We start from the raw sequence: 19533 nt of genomic DNA, 5'->3' as shown, positions 1-19533 counted from the left end.
GGGTGTTTAAGCTGGACAGAAAGAAGAACCAAATTAGGCACCACTGGTCTAGAGTTACTATTGTACATTTTGGCAAATGAATTGGAGGGGTCTTGCTTTGCACTTCTGGTGATGCTGTGCAAAGAATCATAAATATGCTGCCCTGTTCTGTTCACTGTGGAGAAAAGTAGGTGAAAACACAAGTCAGGTAAGGTTTTCAATGAACCAATTTTTAAACTATCCTTTTCCTACAGACACTTTCCGTTACATCATGCTTCAAAATCCTGTGAAACTAAACAAGAACCTGGTATTTCAACAAAAACAAATAAAATAAAAAATAAAAGAACCTGGTATTTCAAAGTGTCCTGGTAGGGCAATGGAAAGAATAAGAGAATTAGAGTAAGTCAGTAAGGAAAAATGCCCTGATAAATGTACTTTCTATAAAACAATACCTTACTGGGCATTAATCATGATTTTTAATATTATTACTATTAAAGCTAACATTCAATGAGCACTACTATGTGCAGGCAATGTGATAAGTGTTTAATGTAAGTTACCTCAGTCCTCATAATAACACTGTGAGGTAGGTAATATTCATATTCCCATTCTACAAATGAGGAAACTGAGACTCAGGGAGATTAAATAACTTGTCCAAGTCACACAGGTAGCAAGTGGCACAGCTGGATCTCAAACCCAGTCTGGAGCCTACACAACTCTCTGCTGTCTCCCTATAAGAAGGATGAGAAGGCTTGAATTTAAACCCTAGTCTCTCTGAATTCAAATTCATATTTTCAGCTACTTCCTTACATTGCTCCAAATAAGGAAGAGCAAAGCAATATATGGAATTAGCAAGAGAAGATACCTCAGACGTGAGCCAAAATACCCCCTATATAATGGGCAAAGAAGCTGAGTTTGAGGACTCACAGACAAAAATGAACAGAACCATGCCTTGAATCCCAGCCCTTTGATGCCATTATAGATTCTTGTTGAATTTGAGGATGACAAAATGAAGGGACAGTATGTGCCAAATGGGCTACCTCCCCAGACAGACACTTTCATAATGAATATCTGGCATTAGAACCTGTGCCTGAAATACAGGGGTACCAGCAGCTTCTGTAAAATGATTCTAAGAGTCTGCTAGCTAAGATGGCAGTGCACTGATTTATGGTACTGCAGGAGCTGCTAAAATGCTCACATATTAAATCAATCAAGCAGACCTAGACTAGGCAGCTTCCATACCAGACAAGTGGTTCACAGTTTAAGCCCAGATTGGACTATTCCAGCATCTCCACTGATGTTCTCATTCTGGGACCTTCTCTGCTCCCGTCTGACCTCCATCCTGCAGCCACAGTAAACACTAGGAAGTTACAAACTTCCAGCCTTGCAGCATAAAAGAAAGAATATAGGTCTTTTAAGCTGACATTCCTAGGTTTGAGCCAAGCTCTGCAATTTATTAGTTGCATGACCTTGGGCAAGCCCTGTTAATCTTTCTGAGGTCTTGGTTCTTCATCTTTAAATTAGGGGTAAATATCCCTATATTACAGGATTGTGAGGAATAAATAAATTATAGTGTGTAAAGCATCTGACATATTGCAAGCCACAAAACAAAGTAGATACTCAATAAATGTTAGTGTTCTCCCCATTATTCTCTACATTTTGGCTACAATCCACCATTTCAGTTTATCTCCACTCATCACCAACTCCACTCTCCCTCTCCCTCTCTCTCCCCCAACACACACACACACAGACACACACAGACACACAACCTCTAGACCATTGCTCAAGCTGCTGCCTCTCTCTTCAAGGCCCAGCATCAATTCTCCACTTCAGGAATCCTTCTCTAGACCCCTGTGGTCATGTTGGGAGTGACTTCTTCTCCCACACTCCCCCTTTGATTACATTTCCCACTACATTTACCACAGTATGTCTGATTTTAGTTATTTATGTAATTATCTATCTTTCCAACTGCACTGGTGGGAGAAGGCTCCAAGAAGACAATTCCTTACAGGGGGAAATGAAATATTGTTTTCCTCTGTGCATATTCCTCAATACTGGAATCTTACACATAGCAAGAGCCCACTATATGTTTATTGAATTGAGTAGTTCCACCCTTGACTGGGAATTGTACAGGAAGATTCTGGACTGAGTTTATTATAAAACTATGCCCTTACTGCCTTGACTCAACAAATACGCTATTTTCGAGGTATATTAATATTCCTAACCTAAGACCAATTAGCACTCATTCCTTTGACCATTCTTTCAACACACTCTAGAATCCCCTCGGGACATCCCTCTTGTATGCAGTCGGTTAGCGCCAGGAGTATACCTCTCACTCATGGAGGCAGGGTGCGATCTGGAAGCAAGCTCTTTGGAGAACTGTTCCACCACACTGGTTAGGAGATAACTGCCATTAAAACTAATACTAAAAACCAGTGTTGTGGACTCAGAAAATAGATCTGAATCACTTCACTCTGTCTTGTTTCCAAGTCTATAAAACTGAGTTTTGAAATGATACATATAAAGCACTTAAAGCTTTCCGGCACATAATAAGTGCTCAATAAATGTCAGGTATTATATTGACAACATAGCAGACTATGAAAAACAGAGTCAGGATGCTTTACTTCTGTACTGTACTAACTTGTGAAATCTTTTTTTTTTTTTTTTTAAGATTTATTTATTTATTTAATTTCCCCCCCTCCCCTGGTTGTCTGTTCTTGGTGTCTATTGCTGCGTCTTGTTTCTTTGTCCGCTGCTGTTGTCATCAGCGGCACGGGAAGTGTGGGCGGCGCCATTCCTGGGCAGGCTGCTCTTTCTTTTCACGCTGGGCGGCTTTTCCTCACGGGCGCACTCCTTGCGCCGTGGGGCTCCCCTACGCGGGGGACACCCTTGCGTGGCACGGCACTCCTTGCGCGCATCAGCGCTGCGCATGGCCAGCTCCACACGGGTCAAGGAGGCCCGGGGTTTGAACCACGGACCTCCCATATGGTAGACGGACGCCCTAACCACTGGGCCAAAGTCCGTTTCCCCTAACTTGTGAAATCTTGATCAAGTTTTTTTCCCCTATCTGGGTCTTTCCCCATCTGTAAAATCAAAGAGGTAGTACCAGCTGGTTCTCAAGCCTCTTCCAACTTCAACAGCATGTATATCTATGATCAACAAAGAGCCTTCTGTTCTATTTGCGGAGGCTGTTGGCAAAGAAAAATGTGAATTTGTAGCTAATGATCTCCAGATGGAAGTCACCACTATTTCCCAAGGTCAAGTGCAGAGCAACTGATTAGCAAACCACCTGTGAGCTTTCCCTTGGGTCAACATCATACCCAGAGCACCATCTCCCTCACCCACCCCAATAAAGCTCACAGCAAAGACAAGACAGGATCCTGAAAACACAGGAGCAAAGAGGGATCCCACCTTCTGCAGGATTCCTGCACTTTCTTACATTTGATGCTTGTACTTAGGGTATGATCAATCTAAGCCAGGGCCCTCCTTAGGCACAGAGAGAAGGAAAAACACAAAGCCCCACTCTGAAAATGACCAGCTCATAAAACAGAGACCAAAGCAAGTAAATAAAAAATGTTCCTGAATCATTCAACCACAAACACTGCAGAGGCCTACTATGTGTCAGTCCTGTGTCAGGCAGAGGAGGGATGAAACACAGTCCCTGCCATCAGTGCACCTAGAGTACATATAAGGTGACATACCCCAAGGAAGACTATGATCAGAGCTATATTCAAGGTTCAGCCTCTTCTACGGAAGGTTGGAGGAGAACTAGCCCAGCAGGCGGAATCAGAGAAGCTTCACCACGGAGGTTCAGAAGACATGGGCCTTGAAAGATGAGGAGGAGAGAACTCCAGGGAGAGGGACTATAAGCAAAGTTTGGGACAAGAACACGCAGGGATGTTTGAGAAACAAAGATTAGTTTATTTTGACTGGGGCACAGGGTGCAGGTTTGGGAAAACAAGGAAATAGGGCAGGAGAGAAGTTTGGGAACAGATTATGGAAGGACTTGTCTATAAGGTTAAGGAGTCCAAACTGTACTTTGTGAGCAATAAGGCTCCCCAAGGTTTCTAAGCAGAAATATGCAGCGCTATAGCATGATTAGAACAGTATCTCAGGAAGACCATATGCACCCTGATGAAGACGATGGAAAAGGAAACAAGTTACTATAGGACCACATAACAGGATACCATGTGATTTTCCTAAGCATGTGCTGGAACCCAATAACTCCTGTTCACAGAGCTTCTGTCTCCCAGGGTTCTGCCTTATGCAATCTGGGTTTAAGAGGTGCTCACCAGCCAGGTTCTTGGACCTGCAAAATCTGCCACAGCATTAGAGTAATGCTCCCAAAGTCAAGAACCCAACCAAACTTCGGGTTCACAGAAAGAGAAGAGTTGAAGTGGGAGAAGTTGGGGTGGTGGGCAGGAAAGTCTCTGGCACAGCTCCATATAAAATACAAACCCTAGGTCTCTTCTGCACATCACTTCCAGTTAGCCCTCTTCAGAGAGGCTGAAGCTAAGGGTAATGGAGCTGAAAGCACCTGGCTAATGGCTGAGGATCCAGTGAGACAATATACAGAAACTGCCCAGCAGGCACCTGGCACACAAGCAGTGGTCTATAAGTCTTAGTTCCCTCCTATAAATATCACTCAGGCATGTCAGCAACTCCAAGGCCTCTCTAAAGTACCCCAGGCCAAAGTGACCCACTAGTTCCTAGAAATCACCGCGACTACATATTGAACACCTATTATATGGCAGGTGCCACAGTTGGTGACTTACACGTAGGCGTAGTCAAATTTCACATTTTCCAGAGGAGAAATTGAAGCTCTGAGAGAGGAAATGACTTGCCCAGGGACACAGAGTTAGGATCTGGCAGAGGTGAGACGTGAACCCAGGGCTGCCCGACTCCAAAGCCAAGCACCTCCAACAACACTTAATTCCTGTCACCAGCGCTGGCCTTTGCTCTGCCACTGGCCATCTGACAGGTGATTTGGAAGATTTCTGAGAACAGAGACTGAACCACACGAGATTGCCTCTCCCCCCTGTATAGCCACTTGCATGTCAGGAGATTTTATAAATACTGTAAAAATAAATGTAAAGTTAACTTTAAAATAACGTAGTACACAGATATTATCACTTCCTCACACGAAAAACTTTCCGAGGTGCCCTGCCTGAACCCTGTTTCAGGACATAGCCTGGACCCTGATCCCTGATAGGAAATGAGCCTCAATCCAGCCCCAGACTGAGCCCCGACCTCAGATAGGGACCGAGCCCCACCGGGGACCCACGGGGCGCCTGACCTCTTCACAGACCGAACCCCGGAGAAGAGTCCGAAAGAAGCGTCCCCTCCGGCTGTCCCTCACGGAATCTGGTCGTCACTTCGGGCCGCTCTGAAGGCTCTGACAGGCTCTGTCTGGACACACGGACTCACCCACAGACCCTCTCTCCAAGCTTCATTTTGCCCGGAGGGATACCCGGCTGCCTTGCCTTCTCCTCAGCTGACTCCCCGCGGCATAGGTCGCGCGCACCCCAGCCTGAGGATCGCCCCGCTGAGAACGCGGAAGAGGCGGGGCTAGACCCGAGGGGAGGGCCTGACCAAGGCGTGGGGGGCGGGGCTGCGCCTGCGCCCTGAAGGCCACTCTGGGGAGCCGGGGAGGGCAGGTTAAGTGGACCGCGCCGGCGCGCGCGGCGAGGGGCGGCGAGGGGCGGCGAGGGGCGGCGAGGGGCGGCGAGGGGCGGCGAGGGGCGGCGAGGGGCGGCGAGGGGCGGCGAGGGGCGGGTGGAGCTCAGCCTTGCACTCCGGTTTTCCGGAGTACGGCGGCTGGAAGCGAGGGGAGCGTTGGGGGCGGGATGTCACGGAGCGACGGGTGTAATTAACGTTTATTGAGCGCTTCTGCAAAGCCAGGAGGAAATTTTTTTTTTTACTTTTGGGGAAACGCGGCCAATCCTTTCTAAAACGGGGCTAATTTTGTAAAAGCTCTTCAAAGGTTTCGGTTCCAATAGTTTCACGAGTTTCTCTTTTTGTAAAGTATTGACCCCAGTAGCTAAAAATAAAAATTTGAAAGCTCGTTTCTTAAAAACAACTACAAATAAACTAATATATCAACTAGTGCCCCACCTGTCCCCAGGCTGCAGGTATGAAGAGGGGATGAAAGTGTTGGCTTGGTTTTTATGTTTGTTTGTTTTAAGGAGGTATGGGGGATTGAACCCAGGACCTCATACATGGGAAGCAGGGGCTCAGCTACCAAACTACATCAGCTCTCCTGGCATGGGTTTTAATTTCGGCCCTCACTCCCGCCAGGTGCCTCCTTTGTGAAATGGAAGTAAAACATCCTTTCCCTGCCTGTCACCGGGTTGTGAGAATCTGGTGAGCAAGTCTAGTAAAATGAGCCTCTTGAACTACCTTCCTATCCTCCACCTGACAACATTTGTTCCCTTTCCCCTTCTGATTTTAGTCTCCTAAAATCCAGGAGGCCTGAATAAATTTAGGGAACATTCAGGGCTTTTCTAGGTTTTCCAGTCTGAGTGAAGAAGACTGGAGATGGGAATGTCTCCCAACAATCTGTGCTTAGTCCTTTCCAGAATCCCCCAGTTCAGCCAGAAGACCTCTGTGTATCCTGACCTCTCCCACCCTTCGCATTTCAGACCCACCTAAGCTTCAAGTCCTCATAGGCCTTGCTGGCCTGTTCCCCTCCCTGTTCCCTAACTGTCTAAGCAACCAGCTGGTCCTGTGTTCCAATTCATGTTCATAAATTTGCTATATCCCCCACATGGCAACCAAGTTTAGCTGACGCTAGAAAAGGGCTCTGTGGGCTCAGAGGAGGGAAGTGTCAAGGAGAGCTCCCCCAAAGCAGGTGGAAACTCCCGGCTTGGGGCTTCTGGAGGGACAGGGGCTATGTGCGGCAGCAGAAAGCCTCACTGAGGAGTTGCAGTGCTCATTAGAGTCAAGAATGGAGGTGCATTCTTCACACAACAGGTGGGTGTTCTGCTCCGGGTGGGGAGAATGGCTCCCTCATTTCTTGCTCCAAAGATTTCTACAGGCCTTGAGCCCACAGGAAAACAAAACTCTCTCACCTTGACTGCCCAAAAAAGCAGCCCCTGTACTCTCAAAAGATGGCCTCCCCATGGACCCTCTTCTGCCTGGTTTTGCCCTGTGTGGAGACTTTTCTCTGCATCACTGATGCCCCAGCTTTTTCGTCTCTCCCCTTCTTTCTCTCAACTTCTATCTATTCTTCTCTAAGCATTCCTCTTTGATCCTCTCAAAACACTTTTGTGAAGGCTTCCTTATGTATTCACAGGCATTCATGTAAGGTGCAGGCCTTGGGCCACGTGTGAATCAACCTGCACTGCCACGGTATACTTCAAAACAACCAAAGTCCAGTGCCTGAACTTTGTAGCAGTCTGAGCTGTCCAATGATTGAAGAAGTAGTGAGTGACCTGTTAAGAGTGTGCAAGCTGAGTCACCTTTCAGAATGTTGGACTGGGGTCTCTGGTGAACTGGAAGAAGAGGCAGCAGAGTAAAGGGCCTTCCAGATCTTGGAGGAGTGAAAGGAAGGGGGCCAGATGGGCCAGGCAGCTGGCCAGAGACAAACTTGATTCAACAGGCTATGATATGTCAAGCACTTAAACCTCTACCTGGCACCTAATGAGCATTAGCTATTATTATTATTGTGATTGGTTCACAGACTTGTAATGAGGGACTTAGAAATCAATCAGTTCTCCATGTCCATGGATGAGAAAATTGAGGTCTAGAGGGGGACAGGGTCTTCCATGGTATCTTAGGGATGGAACTCAGGCCTTTGCACAAGACCAGATTGTCACCTTTGCAGATGAAGGGGAGGATTCCAGAGGGGCCTTTACTGATTTTTCAGAACCAAGCTGTCCTAGCAGCTTGTGGGTTAGAGGCAGTGGAATGACACGAAAACCTCAGCCAGGACACTCAGGTGTCTCCTGGGGAGTAAGCTTAGGAATCAGCCCATGTCCTACCGCCTCCACTTTGAGGTTCAGCCAGCATCCACCAAATGCTTCCTCTTGGGAAAGGGCTGCTCAGCTGTGACTGGGGTTGGGACTGTATTTCTGCCTTGTCCCTTAACATAGTAGCTCCAATAAATCACCCAGATTGGGGGGATGGGGCCAGAGAAAAACCAGGGCTAGGTCCCAGAGCTAAAACAAGGAAAACCTTCCCGCATCAGACTGAGTTCCAGGAAGGCAAAGGCCAGCCCTCCTTACCCCAAAGGTCTTAGCCCAGCCTGGTCCAGAATTCCCAAAGCCCTGAGAAAACCTCAGTGTCCCCACCCTGGAGAGCTGGGCCAGACATGACCACACCAGCCAGCTCTCCACACAGTTCAAGAGCCTGAGACAAAAAGGCCTCCCTGCCCCTTCTGGCTCGACTCTGTCCACTGCTTGCCCAAGAGCCATGTGGCACCCAGACCACAGCTTCCCACCAATGGCTGCTTTAGTTTACATCCTTTATTTTACAAAAAATAACAATAAAGTCTTCCTTCTGTTTCACAAAAATAGATTTCACCACCTCCCTCCCCCCAGTCACCCTGGCCACAGCCTAGACTCCACATTCCAAGCCACAGTTGACCCTGGGGGAAGCTCTGACTCCTCTCACTAAGAGCCTCGGCAAAGCTGCTGGGCCAGCCTGTTACCTTTGGGAACTGCTCTGGAGGCTGCCCTGGGAGACCCATCTGTTTCCTCAGAGGGCAAGCAACTTGGAGAGGAGCATGATTTTGGAGATTTGGTTCAGCAGACCACCCCAGCGTAACTGAGGGTTGGTGGGACACTCTCGTATTGGGCTAGAAACCCTTGCTCAAAGCAGAAATGGTTGTGTCCTGGAGAGGGGCTGTCAAACCTTCTCTTCTCAGGCATCTCCCTATTCAGTAACTGACAGGCCCTGGGCCGGGAGCCGGGACCTGAGGTTTCCAGTTCAGCTCACCAAGGCCTCACTGTGAGGCTTTCGACCATCACTCCCTCCTCCCCTCCTGGCCTCAGTCCCTCCTGTGTGAGAGGGTGAGACTGGATGATTCTCAGAGTTCTCTGGCTCTCCATCCTAGCCTCCTAACGAGGAAGCTCTGAGCCCGTTCCTGCCTCAGTTTCCCCACCCATAGGTCTGGACACAGGTAGGGTGTGGGATGCTGAGAAACGGAGTGCTAAATGAACATCCCAGTCTCTCTGTGGATAGCTGTGCTCTGGGCTCCAGTCAGCTGGAATGTCTTGGTGATGGTTGGAAGGAGGCAGGTACTTGCAGGCTGTGGGCTCCTGGAAGAGTCCATTTACTGGTTATGTAGTCCTCAATGTGCTGGAATGGGAGACAAGACTCCAGAGTTTCCCAACGCTAGTTCTAGCAGCTCCTTGGGCTAGAGGATTATTTTGTGTTGGGCTTAAGACCTTGAGAACCAGGTCTGTTGGCCTGGGAACTAGATTGGAGTGTATGATTCCCAATTTAAGGACCAGGCAACTTTTGTGGACATGAGGGATCACCTCCTCTCCTCCTGTCCCCACAGGTGGTTAAAAACAGGCCTTCAAGGAGGCAGAGGAATGAGTAAAGTGACATTTTTTGGGGCATCTCTGGCTGAGCAAATCAGAACCTGTGTCTGCAAAGGGCCAGGCACTCAGGCAAGGCTCCCTTCCTACCTGCCCTCAGCAGGAAGGTTCCCACATAGAGATACTTCTGTAACCACATTTTGTCACTCATGCACATGGCCAGATACAACCAAGCAGGGATACAGATATGTCTATCATCACGCCTTCAGTGTTCATAGTCTGATGGTACCTGTCTCTTCATTCATTCATTCATTCATTCATTCATCATTTTATCTAATATTTATGGAGGTCATATTATATGCCAAGCAGGCTTTAAGGCGCCTATTCTCACAGACACACCCCACAGTCAAACTCACATGTGCACACATATGCACATTATTCTCTGTACTCATTCACATAAGCTGCTCACTCTCTTACACCTTTTTTGTCATTACCTCAGCTATATCCACATACCCCAAATGGGCTTGGGAACCAGTATGAAAGAATCAAGTATCAGAGAAGAAACCCATCCCAACCCCAGGTCTCATTGCCAGAGGTTCCCCCTTTCCTTCTATTGGTCTACTCTGAAGCTCCTTCTCCTTCTCCATTCACAAGCCACGTGGGCAGACTCCTGAGAACCACAAGTCCTGGGGCTTTGGGTATGTGGAAGGGGTCCCAGGGCCTTCAGGATCCTCTACCACCATGCTCTTGAGGGTCTCCTCCCCCTGCCACCCTGTGTTTAGATGGTCCGTCTCAGAGGCAACAATGTCCAGGTCGGGGCTCAGTGACAGATCCGCTCTGTCATCTCCCTCTGCAGAGACACAAGGTGGGGAGTGGTCGGTTAGAACCCAACCTGTCTGTCTAGCTCCTTCTAAAGCGGCGGGGCCCGGCAGCTCCTCTGTCGGAGCCTGCGCCTTTCCCATCCACCTCCTTTCCCTGCAACTCCAGCCTGCAGATCTAGACATTTGAATGAATGATATTTGAATGAATTATCTATTCAAGTACAGAATCCACTGTTCAAGTACAGAATCCGCTGTTAAATGAATTGCCTTCTCCTAATTTATCCATGTTATCTATGAGCCACAAGTTTACTGGAATTTCTTAAAGAAGGCAGCCTTTGTGCCTGAACACACACTGAGGTTAGCCCAGTGTGGGAGCTGGGGGGAGGGCAGCGGGGGCTTGGCCTCACCAGCGGCTCCAGTTCCCTTTGGTCCACCAGGCTGAACTCGCGGATGAAGTAGTAGAAGTGCTTGTAGCAGGTGTTGACGTGGGCCTCAGCGCCCATGCTTAGGATGCTGTCGAAGTGGTGGATGTAGACGTGGACAAAGACACGGAAGAGGCGGGTCAGGATCTTAGTGCAGACCTGCTGGAAGTTCTTGGGGAAGGGAATTCCTGCGGAGTGGGAGGGGCAGAAGTGGAGCAAGGAATTGGCATCCTGGAAGCCTTCAGCCAGGATGGCCTCTTCCCCCAATTCTCACCATACTACTTCCCTTTGGAAACAGAAAGATAGTGGTTCACTTTTCTTCCATACAGTGAAACACAAATCTGGCTGTGCCTCTCCACTGCTGAAATACAAATCATTTTCTATACTTTCTTATTGCCTAAAGCAGGGCTTTGCAAACTTGTTGGGTGTTACTGACCAGCCCTTCTTAGAATAGGATGAAAACTATGTCCCACACTCTCCCCAAAAGTAGGTGTACCTGCAGGTTTGCTCACATCACACCCTTGGGTACAGTTCCAAAGGGAGTTGCTCAATATCTAGGGCCCCTTTCAAAAAAAACAACCCATGCCTTCAAGAGTAAGTCTTCACTCTCCAGCATGGTGCCTGCTCAAGGCCAGTCATGATCTGACCCTGACCTCCCTTCTCCTCCTACTCCTCTTCCCAACATTCACATAGCAGATCCCAGACCCCCAATCCTGAGAGTTACCCACTCTTCAAGAACTAGTTCAGGTAGCCTCCATCCCTTCAAAAATTCAGTAACACTTCTGAAGAAACTTCCACTCATGAGCCAGGCCCTGTGCTGGACCTTCTGCATCCTGCCTCTAATCCTTACAACAATCTTGCTGATGGGTATTATGCTTAGCCATTCTAGGTATGATAAAACCAAGGCACGTAAAGGACTCAAATGCTCAGCCTCCCTTAGCATTCGGATTTCTCTCCTTGGGACCAAGCCAGCCTGCCCCACCCCTCTCTGCTCCCAGCCCCTCCCATGGCCTCAACAGGGACCAGCATGAGGGCAGGTGGGGGGGCGGGCCCAGGGCAGAGGTGGGGCCGTTGTGATGAACACGGTGTCATGCCTTCTTGTCTCCTCAGTGCACACCCCCTCCCTGCTGCCCTGGGTGGGGAAGAGGGCCACAGTCACTCTCCTCCTGTCCCCACCCTCCCAGCATATGCTGCCCGGGTGAGATAAGGCCCATGCAGCCTGGGTCTGACAAGGGGAAATTTTGTCCTCAGAGCCCCATTCGGAAGTGGAGATAGCATCTGGGTCTACACACTCCCACCCCCTTCCCTTTCCTGGGGCCAGGAGTCAGAGGGAACTCCCAGGAGGCAGGAGACCCAGCCCAATCAGGGGTACCTGCTGTGAACACCTTGGGCACCCCTTCCGGTGCCCTGGGACCTGAGAGATTCTGAGAATCAGTGTCTATGGTCCGACTGGGGTGGTCCGTGGAGAGGCACTCAAGCTTGGGACAAGAAGAGCCCCAAACTGGGAGTTAGGTAGCCCTAGCTCCAGATGCCTGACCTTCAGCAAGACACTCAATCTTTCTGAGCCTCAGTTTTCCTCTTCCACAGATGGGAAGGAAAACCCAGCCCCTCTCACAGAGGTGCTGTATCAAATTAAATGCCTCCTCTGTGAAATGGGCTCCTGCTGGCTCCCTCCCTGCCGGGTGGTGCTCACCCACACGCGTGGGAAAGACATCCTCGTCGTTGATGAGGCCTTCAATCCAGTCCATGAGCAATGCCATGTAGCGCGGTGCCGAGAGCTTGGCGGGCCGCCGGTACTCACGCTCGTCCTGCCAGCGGTACTCGTAGCGGTGCCCGCCGGCCATGACGGGACAGCTGCTCTCGCTACAGTGCTCGGCCATGGTGCCGTAGATGAGGTTGATGCGGTTGAAGAAGTCCACCACGTGCACGGCGATCCAGTCTTCGATGTTCTCGCCCGGTGGCAGCCTCACCACACTGCGCAGGTCCAGGCCCGACTTGAGCGAGGCTTGTGCCTTCTTGTACAGCTCAAAGCGCTGTGTGCCGGGCTCGAAGCGCTTCCGCGGCCGGAACGTCTTATCTTTGGAGAACACCTGTTTCAGGCACAAGGCCATGGCCACGGATTTGGGGATGTCCTACCTGGACAAGGAGAGGGAGCGTGGTGGTCAGGACTTACCAAATGGTTCTGACTTCCCAACATGTCACTTCCCTCCCACCTCGGGGCCTTTGGTCAACCTCTGCACGGTGGCCTGGACACTAAATTGGCCTCAAGCCCTGAGTCCAGCACCCCTGGCCCTTCCCAGGCCTTCTGAGTTCCCCCTTCCAAGCCTAGAACCCGCCATCTTGTTGTGTTTCCCCTCTGCCTTCAGTCTCTCTGACGGAGACTTGCTGTTGACCATTAAAGAGGTTGCAGAGGCTCTCCTGGCAGGCTGGCCTGGAGGCAGAGGCCTGGACAAAATGACCTTGGGGAGCCCCCATAGGCCAGCTGGTGCAGCGTGGGAAAGCCTGGCTTCATTGTGCTGGGGGGAGGGCCCCCCTTCAGCTTCCTCTGGGATATCCTGTAGTCCATCTTGCCACCGGGGATTCCCAGGGAGCAGGAAGGACTTTTCTACCAAAAATGTCCTTTCCGTTTTTTTTACCCTGATAGAAGAATGGGCACTCACGCGACCAGCTGGGCAGCCTCTGGGTGGCCGCAATCGCTGAAGGAAGGGGGAAATTATAAGGTCCAGGAGGGCACTGCTTCCTCTGCCAGTGGCTGGTAACCATTCGCTCCAAGCCTGCCTCCTCCAGCTCCAAAACTGAGCCAGCCACTGGCCCCTACCCCTGCACCTGACACTCAGTAGACATTCTTAGAGCACCTCCTACGTGCCTGGCACTGGGTGGTAGGAGAGTACACTTGGATCTAGAACTGACGAATTTGCTTTGCCTCCTAAATTCCAAGGATCCCAGATTCAAAACAGACTTTGAGGACAGCGGTCAGAGCCCCAGGCTCAGAGGTGGGAGTCCTGTGTTCTAGTCCCAACGCCACCATTGACTTGCTGGGTGGCCCCCACAGAATGGCATGAATTTGGCCCATGCAACCTCCCAGGTCACTCCTAGGAGTTTCTGGGTATCTGAGGATAGACACCTCATCTCCCCTGTGAATGTATGAATTCTTGGGAAATACAGGCTATGGGCAGTGACTGGAACTTAGCCAGAAACGGAACACTGACCCTGATCTGAGCTCTGGCCCCAGGCTGAACTCTGATCTGACCCTAACCCTGGCCAGTTTGTGTTCTGACCTTAGCCCTAGACCAAGGCTTGGTTACTGCTACCAACAAAGCCTGACCTGGGCCTCAGACCGACTGGTTGACCCTGGAGCATCTTCCTTCCTCACATCTCTGATAACGTTGGGACACGATTGGGGAAGGGAGGCTGGGAACAAGGCAAAAACTGCAAGAAACCAAAGGCATAGCACAGTAATGGTGAGGGTCCCTTCAGGCATGAAGTCCAGCTGGTGGAGGAAATGTTTGGAACAGGGGTTCTTCTCTGTACCCCAAAGAGGCAGGCCAGAATGAGGGACAATCTGCTGAAAAGAGGGGATTTGGGAAGGTTGGGAAAGGTCTCCCAGCAGGATCTTGTCCTCTTGAAAAAACAAACACAGGTGCCAAAGGCCATTTTATCCATCCCCTGCCCCACGACTTCTCACCCAAAGATGTCCACAGCAGTTGTCTTGAGTTTCTTAGCCCAAGAGGAGGCAACGTTCTTGCTTTACTTGCTGCCTCCATTCTGAATTCTGCTTGTGGCTTCCCAAAGCACTCCCACTGCAGCTGGATGGGGTTCCTGGGCTCTCAACCTTCACATGGCCCTTTTACAGTTACAGACAGACCCTCTCTCTGGCATTCAACACCTTACCTTTCCTTTCCTGCCCCATTTCCCGCCTCCCTATACTAACGACCCTGGGCCTCTTCCCATTCCCTGCACACATCCCACACGCTCCCGCCCCTGCGGGTTTTCTTCTGCTGGTCTCTGCCTGACTACACACGGTCCAGCTTGAATGCTGCCTCCTCCCACTGCCCCCTGCTCATGCTTCCACTGGACCCAGATCTCCTTCTCCTTGGGGGGAGGCTACTCTTGTGCCATTGCTGCCCCACCCTAGCCCCTACCCCCACCCAAAGCCTAAGTCAGGGCTCCGCACATAGTCGATGTTCAGCTTTAAGGAAAACTTAGAACTAAGAATCTTAGAGTAGGAATATTCCTGAGAAATTCAATCCACTTCTTGTATAATCTTGTGGGGAGCCTGGGACCCAGAGAGGGGCCTTGAGAAGTCTGGGATCACACAGCTAGTTACAGGCAGAGCTGGGACAAGGTGGGGCAAGGCTCAGTCCCTCACTATGAGTAAAGGACTATTTTCCTTCACCTGCTGGTCTGGTAGAGAGAAAGGCAGAGGAGAGGCGTAGAACTGGGGAGAGGCATCTTCCCCAACGAACAGACCATCCTGCTCCCTGTTCTCCCAACACACCCACTACTCCCCACAGCAATTTTGGCACTCCGACCAGTGAACTTGAGTCTGGGTCTGTTCCCCAGGAAAGGATAAGCTTTTGGAGGGAGGGGGGTTGGACACAGGGCAGGAGCCTTTCTATCCAAGCAACTTGTCTCCCTCCCTCTCCTGCTCCCACAATGCACTCACAGACTTGCCTACTCTCCCTGCTGGGCATCTGGGCTTTCCAAAGGAAGACGGCAGGGTGGCCCTGCCTGGTTCTGACATTTAGCCGCTTCTGCCACCTCCTCAGTCTGGTCCAGGTTCTCAGCCAGTGGATGGCCCCAGTTTGAACCCAAGAATCCAGCCTGGGGCTGCACGATGTGGGAGGAGCAGTGCTTGCCAGAGATCCAAGAGACAAGTAGAAGCAGAGACTCCACGGACTTCCCCGCGGGGCTCGGCCGCCCACGCCACTCCCCGGCGGCTCCCGCTGGGCCTCCCCCCGGTGCCCCGCCCCGCTCGGGCCAGGGCGGCGGTAGGACCCAGAGGAGCTGGCCTGACACTTCCGCTCTCGAAGACACGCCCCCCTCAGTCACTGCCAGCCCCGAGCTCGACTCTAGTTGCTCAGAGCCTCAGACCCCGGGCCGGCGACTGCGCCAGCTGCCTTCGGACCGAGGTCGCCTTCGGACGGTGCCGCGCGGGGACAGTCCAGGAAAGGGAAGTGGAAGCAAGGCGCGGGCGTGGGCGCGGCCGGGGCGCGGGCGCGGGGCGCGGGCGCGGGGCGCGGGGCGCGGGCGCTCACTCACGGGCTCTGCCTCGGTGGGTCGCTCGAGTCCTCCTCCGGCCGCGGAGTCACATCCCGGGCGCCGGGCCGCCCCGCTCCGCCGAGGCCCCTGCGCTGCGGGTCCTCCTGCCCGCCTCTGCCAGCCCTGCCTGCCCAGCGGCCGCTCTCCCGCCCCAAGGCGACGCCGGCTCCGCCCCGGCCCTCCCAGACCCCGTCACGCCGCGGCCAGGGGGGCGGGGAGGGGGCGGAGGAAGGGACTCCCCCCTCCCCAATACAAAGGCTCAGTCCCGCCTTTCCGGAAAGTCCATGTCGGTCTCCCAGCTTCCCGTGGGGCAAAGGACTAACTGAGCAGCAGGCCCTCTCGGTGTCTCCTTGGACCTTTACCAAGGAGGCAGCCTCAGCTTCCTCGACTGTAAAATGGGAACAAGCCCAGCTTCGCGACAGGGATGGCACAAGAAGTGACAGACTGGAGCAGAAATAAAAGAGCTGCTAGATAAACGGTTTCCTTGCCCTCTTGGAATCATGGGTCTCACTTGTCCATTTGTTCAATAAGGAATAAACTCTGTCTTGATCACTCCCATAGCCTCAGCTCCTGGCACAGTGCCAAGCACATACCAGACACACAATACTCATTGGCAGAATGAATGAATGAAGGAATGGATGCCCCAGGAAGCAGGATCTGAGCCTCTAAGCCCCAGCACTGGCCCCTAAGACTGCTCAGTTCCTAGACTTCACCTCCCCCACCAGGGCTGGGGGCCCTGATGAGGTTGTTACTCCTCACCTGAAGTCACACCATTTCCCACCTCCAGACCTTTGTCCAGGCTGTCCTCATTTAGGAATGCCTTCTTGCCCTCCTTCCTTCCAACACTTCAAGACCTCATCTCCCCTCCCTACTTTTCTACCTCTGTCCCCACCCCTGAGGACATTCAGATATCCCATATCTGCACGCAATACAGTCTGGGGCCCCCAGGCCCAGGGACTGGTTGAATGACTGCATCATGGGGTGGGAAGGAAGTTTGGAGGCTTTGGAGGCTGGGAGGACCAAGGCAGAAGTCACTCTGGAAAGGGGGGAAGCAAGAAGGTGGGGGGTGATAGAGAGCAGGGGGCTGGAAGTGGCTCAGATGCCCTGCTGGGCTCCCCTTGTGTCTGGACCCACTGTGTTCCAACCCAGCTCCTGAAGAGCACCGGTTGGGGCAGCCGCAAGACTAAAGAACACACTTGGCACTGAGTTAGACATTAGCTTTAATTTGTAACAGGTGAACCCCAAATCTGATTTCCTAGGAACAACTCTGTGAAGTTTCTCTGCTTTTCTAGCTCTTGAATTCATTCCACTTTTAATTTATACATTAAATGACATTAGCTTTATTGGGACTTATGGATAGAAGAGAGTCTCTCTGGTCCAGAGAATGAAGGTAGTGCTTTACAAAAATGTGAGAAAAGGAGGGGCAATACAAGGGGTCTCAGAACAAAGACATTCCTTAGGGTATGGGAACAGAGTTTCTGCTAGTTAAATGAAGCACACAAATGGGGTGTCTGGTGATGTGATACCAGGAAGGGAGTATACAACCTTGAGAAGATGAGTTTACAGTACCATCTGTACATTCTTTTCTTCCAGGGAGGCTTGTAGCTTTTTAAACTAGTGTCCAAGTCATGCCAGCAGCGACATGCTTTGGGCTGTGTTTCATTTAAGGAGAGGAAGTCTGGGTGTGCTGGGCTCCTACAACCCCTCCCCCCGCCCCCAGCAGCCACTGTTGACCATAGGACACACATTGTATCCATATTCCACAGCAACAGTATAACAGACAACAGAATAATACCAGTCCACCAAAAACTAGTAGACCTATGAAGACATGCTGCCAGGACCAGGAAAGGAATTAAAACATTCAGATAGGGAAACGGACTTGGCCCAGTGGTTGGGGCATCCGTCTACCACATGGGAGGTCCGCGGTTCAAACCCCAGGCCTCCTTGACCCGTGTGGAGCTGGCCCATGCTCAGTGCTGATGCGTGCAAGGAGTGTCCTGCCACGCAGGGGTGTCCCCCCCATAGGGGAGCCCCACGTGCAAGGAGTGCACCCCGTAAGGAGAGCCGCCCAGCGTGAAAGAAAGTACAGCCTGCCCAGGAATGGCGCCGCCCACACTTCCCCTGCCACTGACGACAACAGAAGCAGACAAAGAAACAAGACAGTGCAAATAGACACAGAGAACAGACATCCGGGGGAGAGGTGGGGGGATTAAATAAATAAATAAATCTTTAATGGGAAACGGACTTGGCCCAGCAGTTGGGGCATCTGTCTACCACATGGGAATGGGAAGTCCGCGGTTCAAACCCTGGGCCTCCTTGACCCGTGTGGAGCTGGCCCATGCGCAGTGCTGATGCACGCAAGGAGTGCTGCCGCACGCAGGGGTGTCCCCCGCATAGGGGAGCCCCACGCGCAAGGAGTGCACCCATAAGGAGAGCCGCCCAGCGCGAAAGAAAGTGCAGCCTGCCCAGGAATGGCGCCGCCAACACTTCCCGTGCTGCTGACAACAGAAGCGGACAAAGAAACAGGATGCAGCAAATAGACACAGAGAACAGACAATTGGGGGGGGGGGGGATTAAATAAATAAATAAATCTTTAAAAAAAAATCTTTAAAAAAAACAAAACAAAAAACATTCAGATAGAGGGCCTGTAGCTACTTTATCAATGTGCTGTATGTGCTCTTGCAGATGATTTAGAGCTTATGAAATATTATGGGAGTGATCAAGAATATATATACAACATGACCATTAATGAGGGCACAGGTCCCACCTTGTGCCATAGTAAGAATATTTAATGCCTTTCTAAACCATATATACAGCATAAAGATTTAGACTTATTCACCTGCTCCTTTACAAGGGAAAAATATATTTATGAGTCTTATGGTAAGGCGGTAGCTGGATTTCAGTTTTAAGGAAAAGGTTTTGTTCCAAACTTGCTGATGGGTGTTATATTATGCCAGCAAAGTGTTCCATGCCGTCCAGTTTGCAGGAGTGACAGTCCAAGGAAGGGCAGTAGCAGCCGATGATGTCAGGTCAGTGCAAACCCAGCACTGAGTTCAATTGTGGGCATGAGTTGCTGAAGCCCACTGCAGGAAGGTATAGGCTAGGGCACTATAGGCAAAAGGAAAGATGTTTTTGGGGAACAATAAGGGCAGATCATGCTGGTCTAACAGTATACAAGCAACATTTCCATTAGTAGATAACAAAGTACCAGGTAGGGGGGTTTATGGGGGGTTTCCAATATCATACATTTTCCACTTCTAAATTTTCTGAGTTTTCTTTGGAGACATCAAAAACTAGTTTAGGCATAAGAAGAGTCCACATAGATATACATAGAGCCCCAGCAGAAATAGGAGACCCTGGATTGCTAATAAAGATTTTACTTGCATTTTTTATATAAACTGTGGTCTTAAAGCAATGTTTTGGGTGACTCCTATCCCCCATGGGCTTAAGATTCCCAACCAGTGAGGCTGCATAGGCCAGTACCATGGCCAAAAGACCTAATTTTTTCCAACTTTGTATAGTTTGAGGCATAGGCAACAATATATTATTACTACTTCCCCTTTTGGG

General features: G+C 50.8%; 2 protein-coding genes across 9 annotated transcripts in view; both read right to left on the bottom strand.

Annotated features, from left to right (window-relative positions):
* MKNK1 (MAPK interacting serine/threonine kinase 1) overlaps positions 1 to 5576 on the bottom strand; it is a 49469-nt gene extending 43893 nt beyond the window's left edge. For 2 of the 5 annotated variants that reach the window (XM_004462758.3, XM_004462761.4), the window contains exon 1: positions 5273 to 5552. The gene's annotated coding sequence lies outside the window, so the exon portion shown is untranslated. Of the gene's footprint in view, positions 1 to 5272 lie in introns of all 5 variants that reach the window. The other 3 variants (XM_004462759.4, XM_004462762.3, XM_071217469.1) reach the window with 3 other exon arrangements.
* A 2847-nt stretch (positions 5577 to 8423) lies between these two features.
* MOB3C (MOB kinase activator 3C) lies at positions 8424 to 16106 on the bottom strand. Of its 4 annotated transcripts, none has more exons than XM_004462756.5 (4): positions 15967 to 16106; positions 12398 to 12840; positions 10690 to 10892; positions 8424 to 10311 (listed from the first exon to the last, which is right to left on the bottom strand). In XM_004462756.5, exons 2-4 carry the CDS (start codon positions 12813 to 12815, stop codon positions 10282 to 10284), a joined length of 651 nt encoding a protein of 216 aa, XP_004462813.1. In that variant the 5' UTR covers positions 12816 to 12840; positions 15967 to 16106; the 3' UTR covers positions 8424 to 10281. The 4 variants fall into 4 exon arrangements, with proteins under 4 accessions (XP_004462813.1, XP_004462814.1, XP_058159618.1 ...); XM_004462757.5 differs by having other exon boundaries at positions 12506 to 12840; positions 15967 to 16099; XM_058303635.2 differs by lacking the exon at positions 8424 to 10311 and having other exon boundaries at positions 10520 to 10892; positions 12506 to 12840; positions 15967 to 16099.
* Between the last annotated feature and the right edge of the window lie 3427 nt (positions 16107 to 19533).

The sequence above is a fragment of the Dasypus novemcinctus genome, chromosome 9 (genome assembly GCF_030445035.2).
Source record: "Dasypus novemcinctus isolate mDasNov1 chromosome 9, mDasNov1.1.hap2, whole genome shotgun sequence".
NCBI classification, from domain to species: domain Eukaryota; kingdom Metazoa; phylum Chordata; class Mammalia; order Cingulata; family Dasypodidae; genus Dasypus; species Dasypus novemcinctus.
This window is presented reverse-complemented; position numbering and strand designations above follow the sequence as displayed.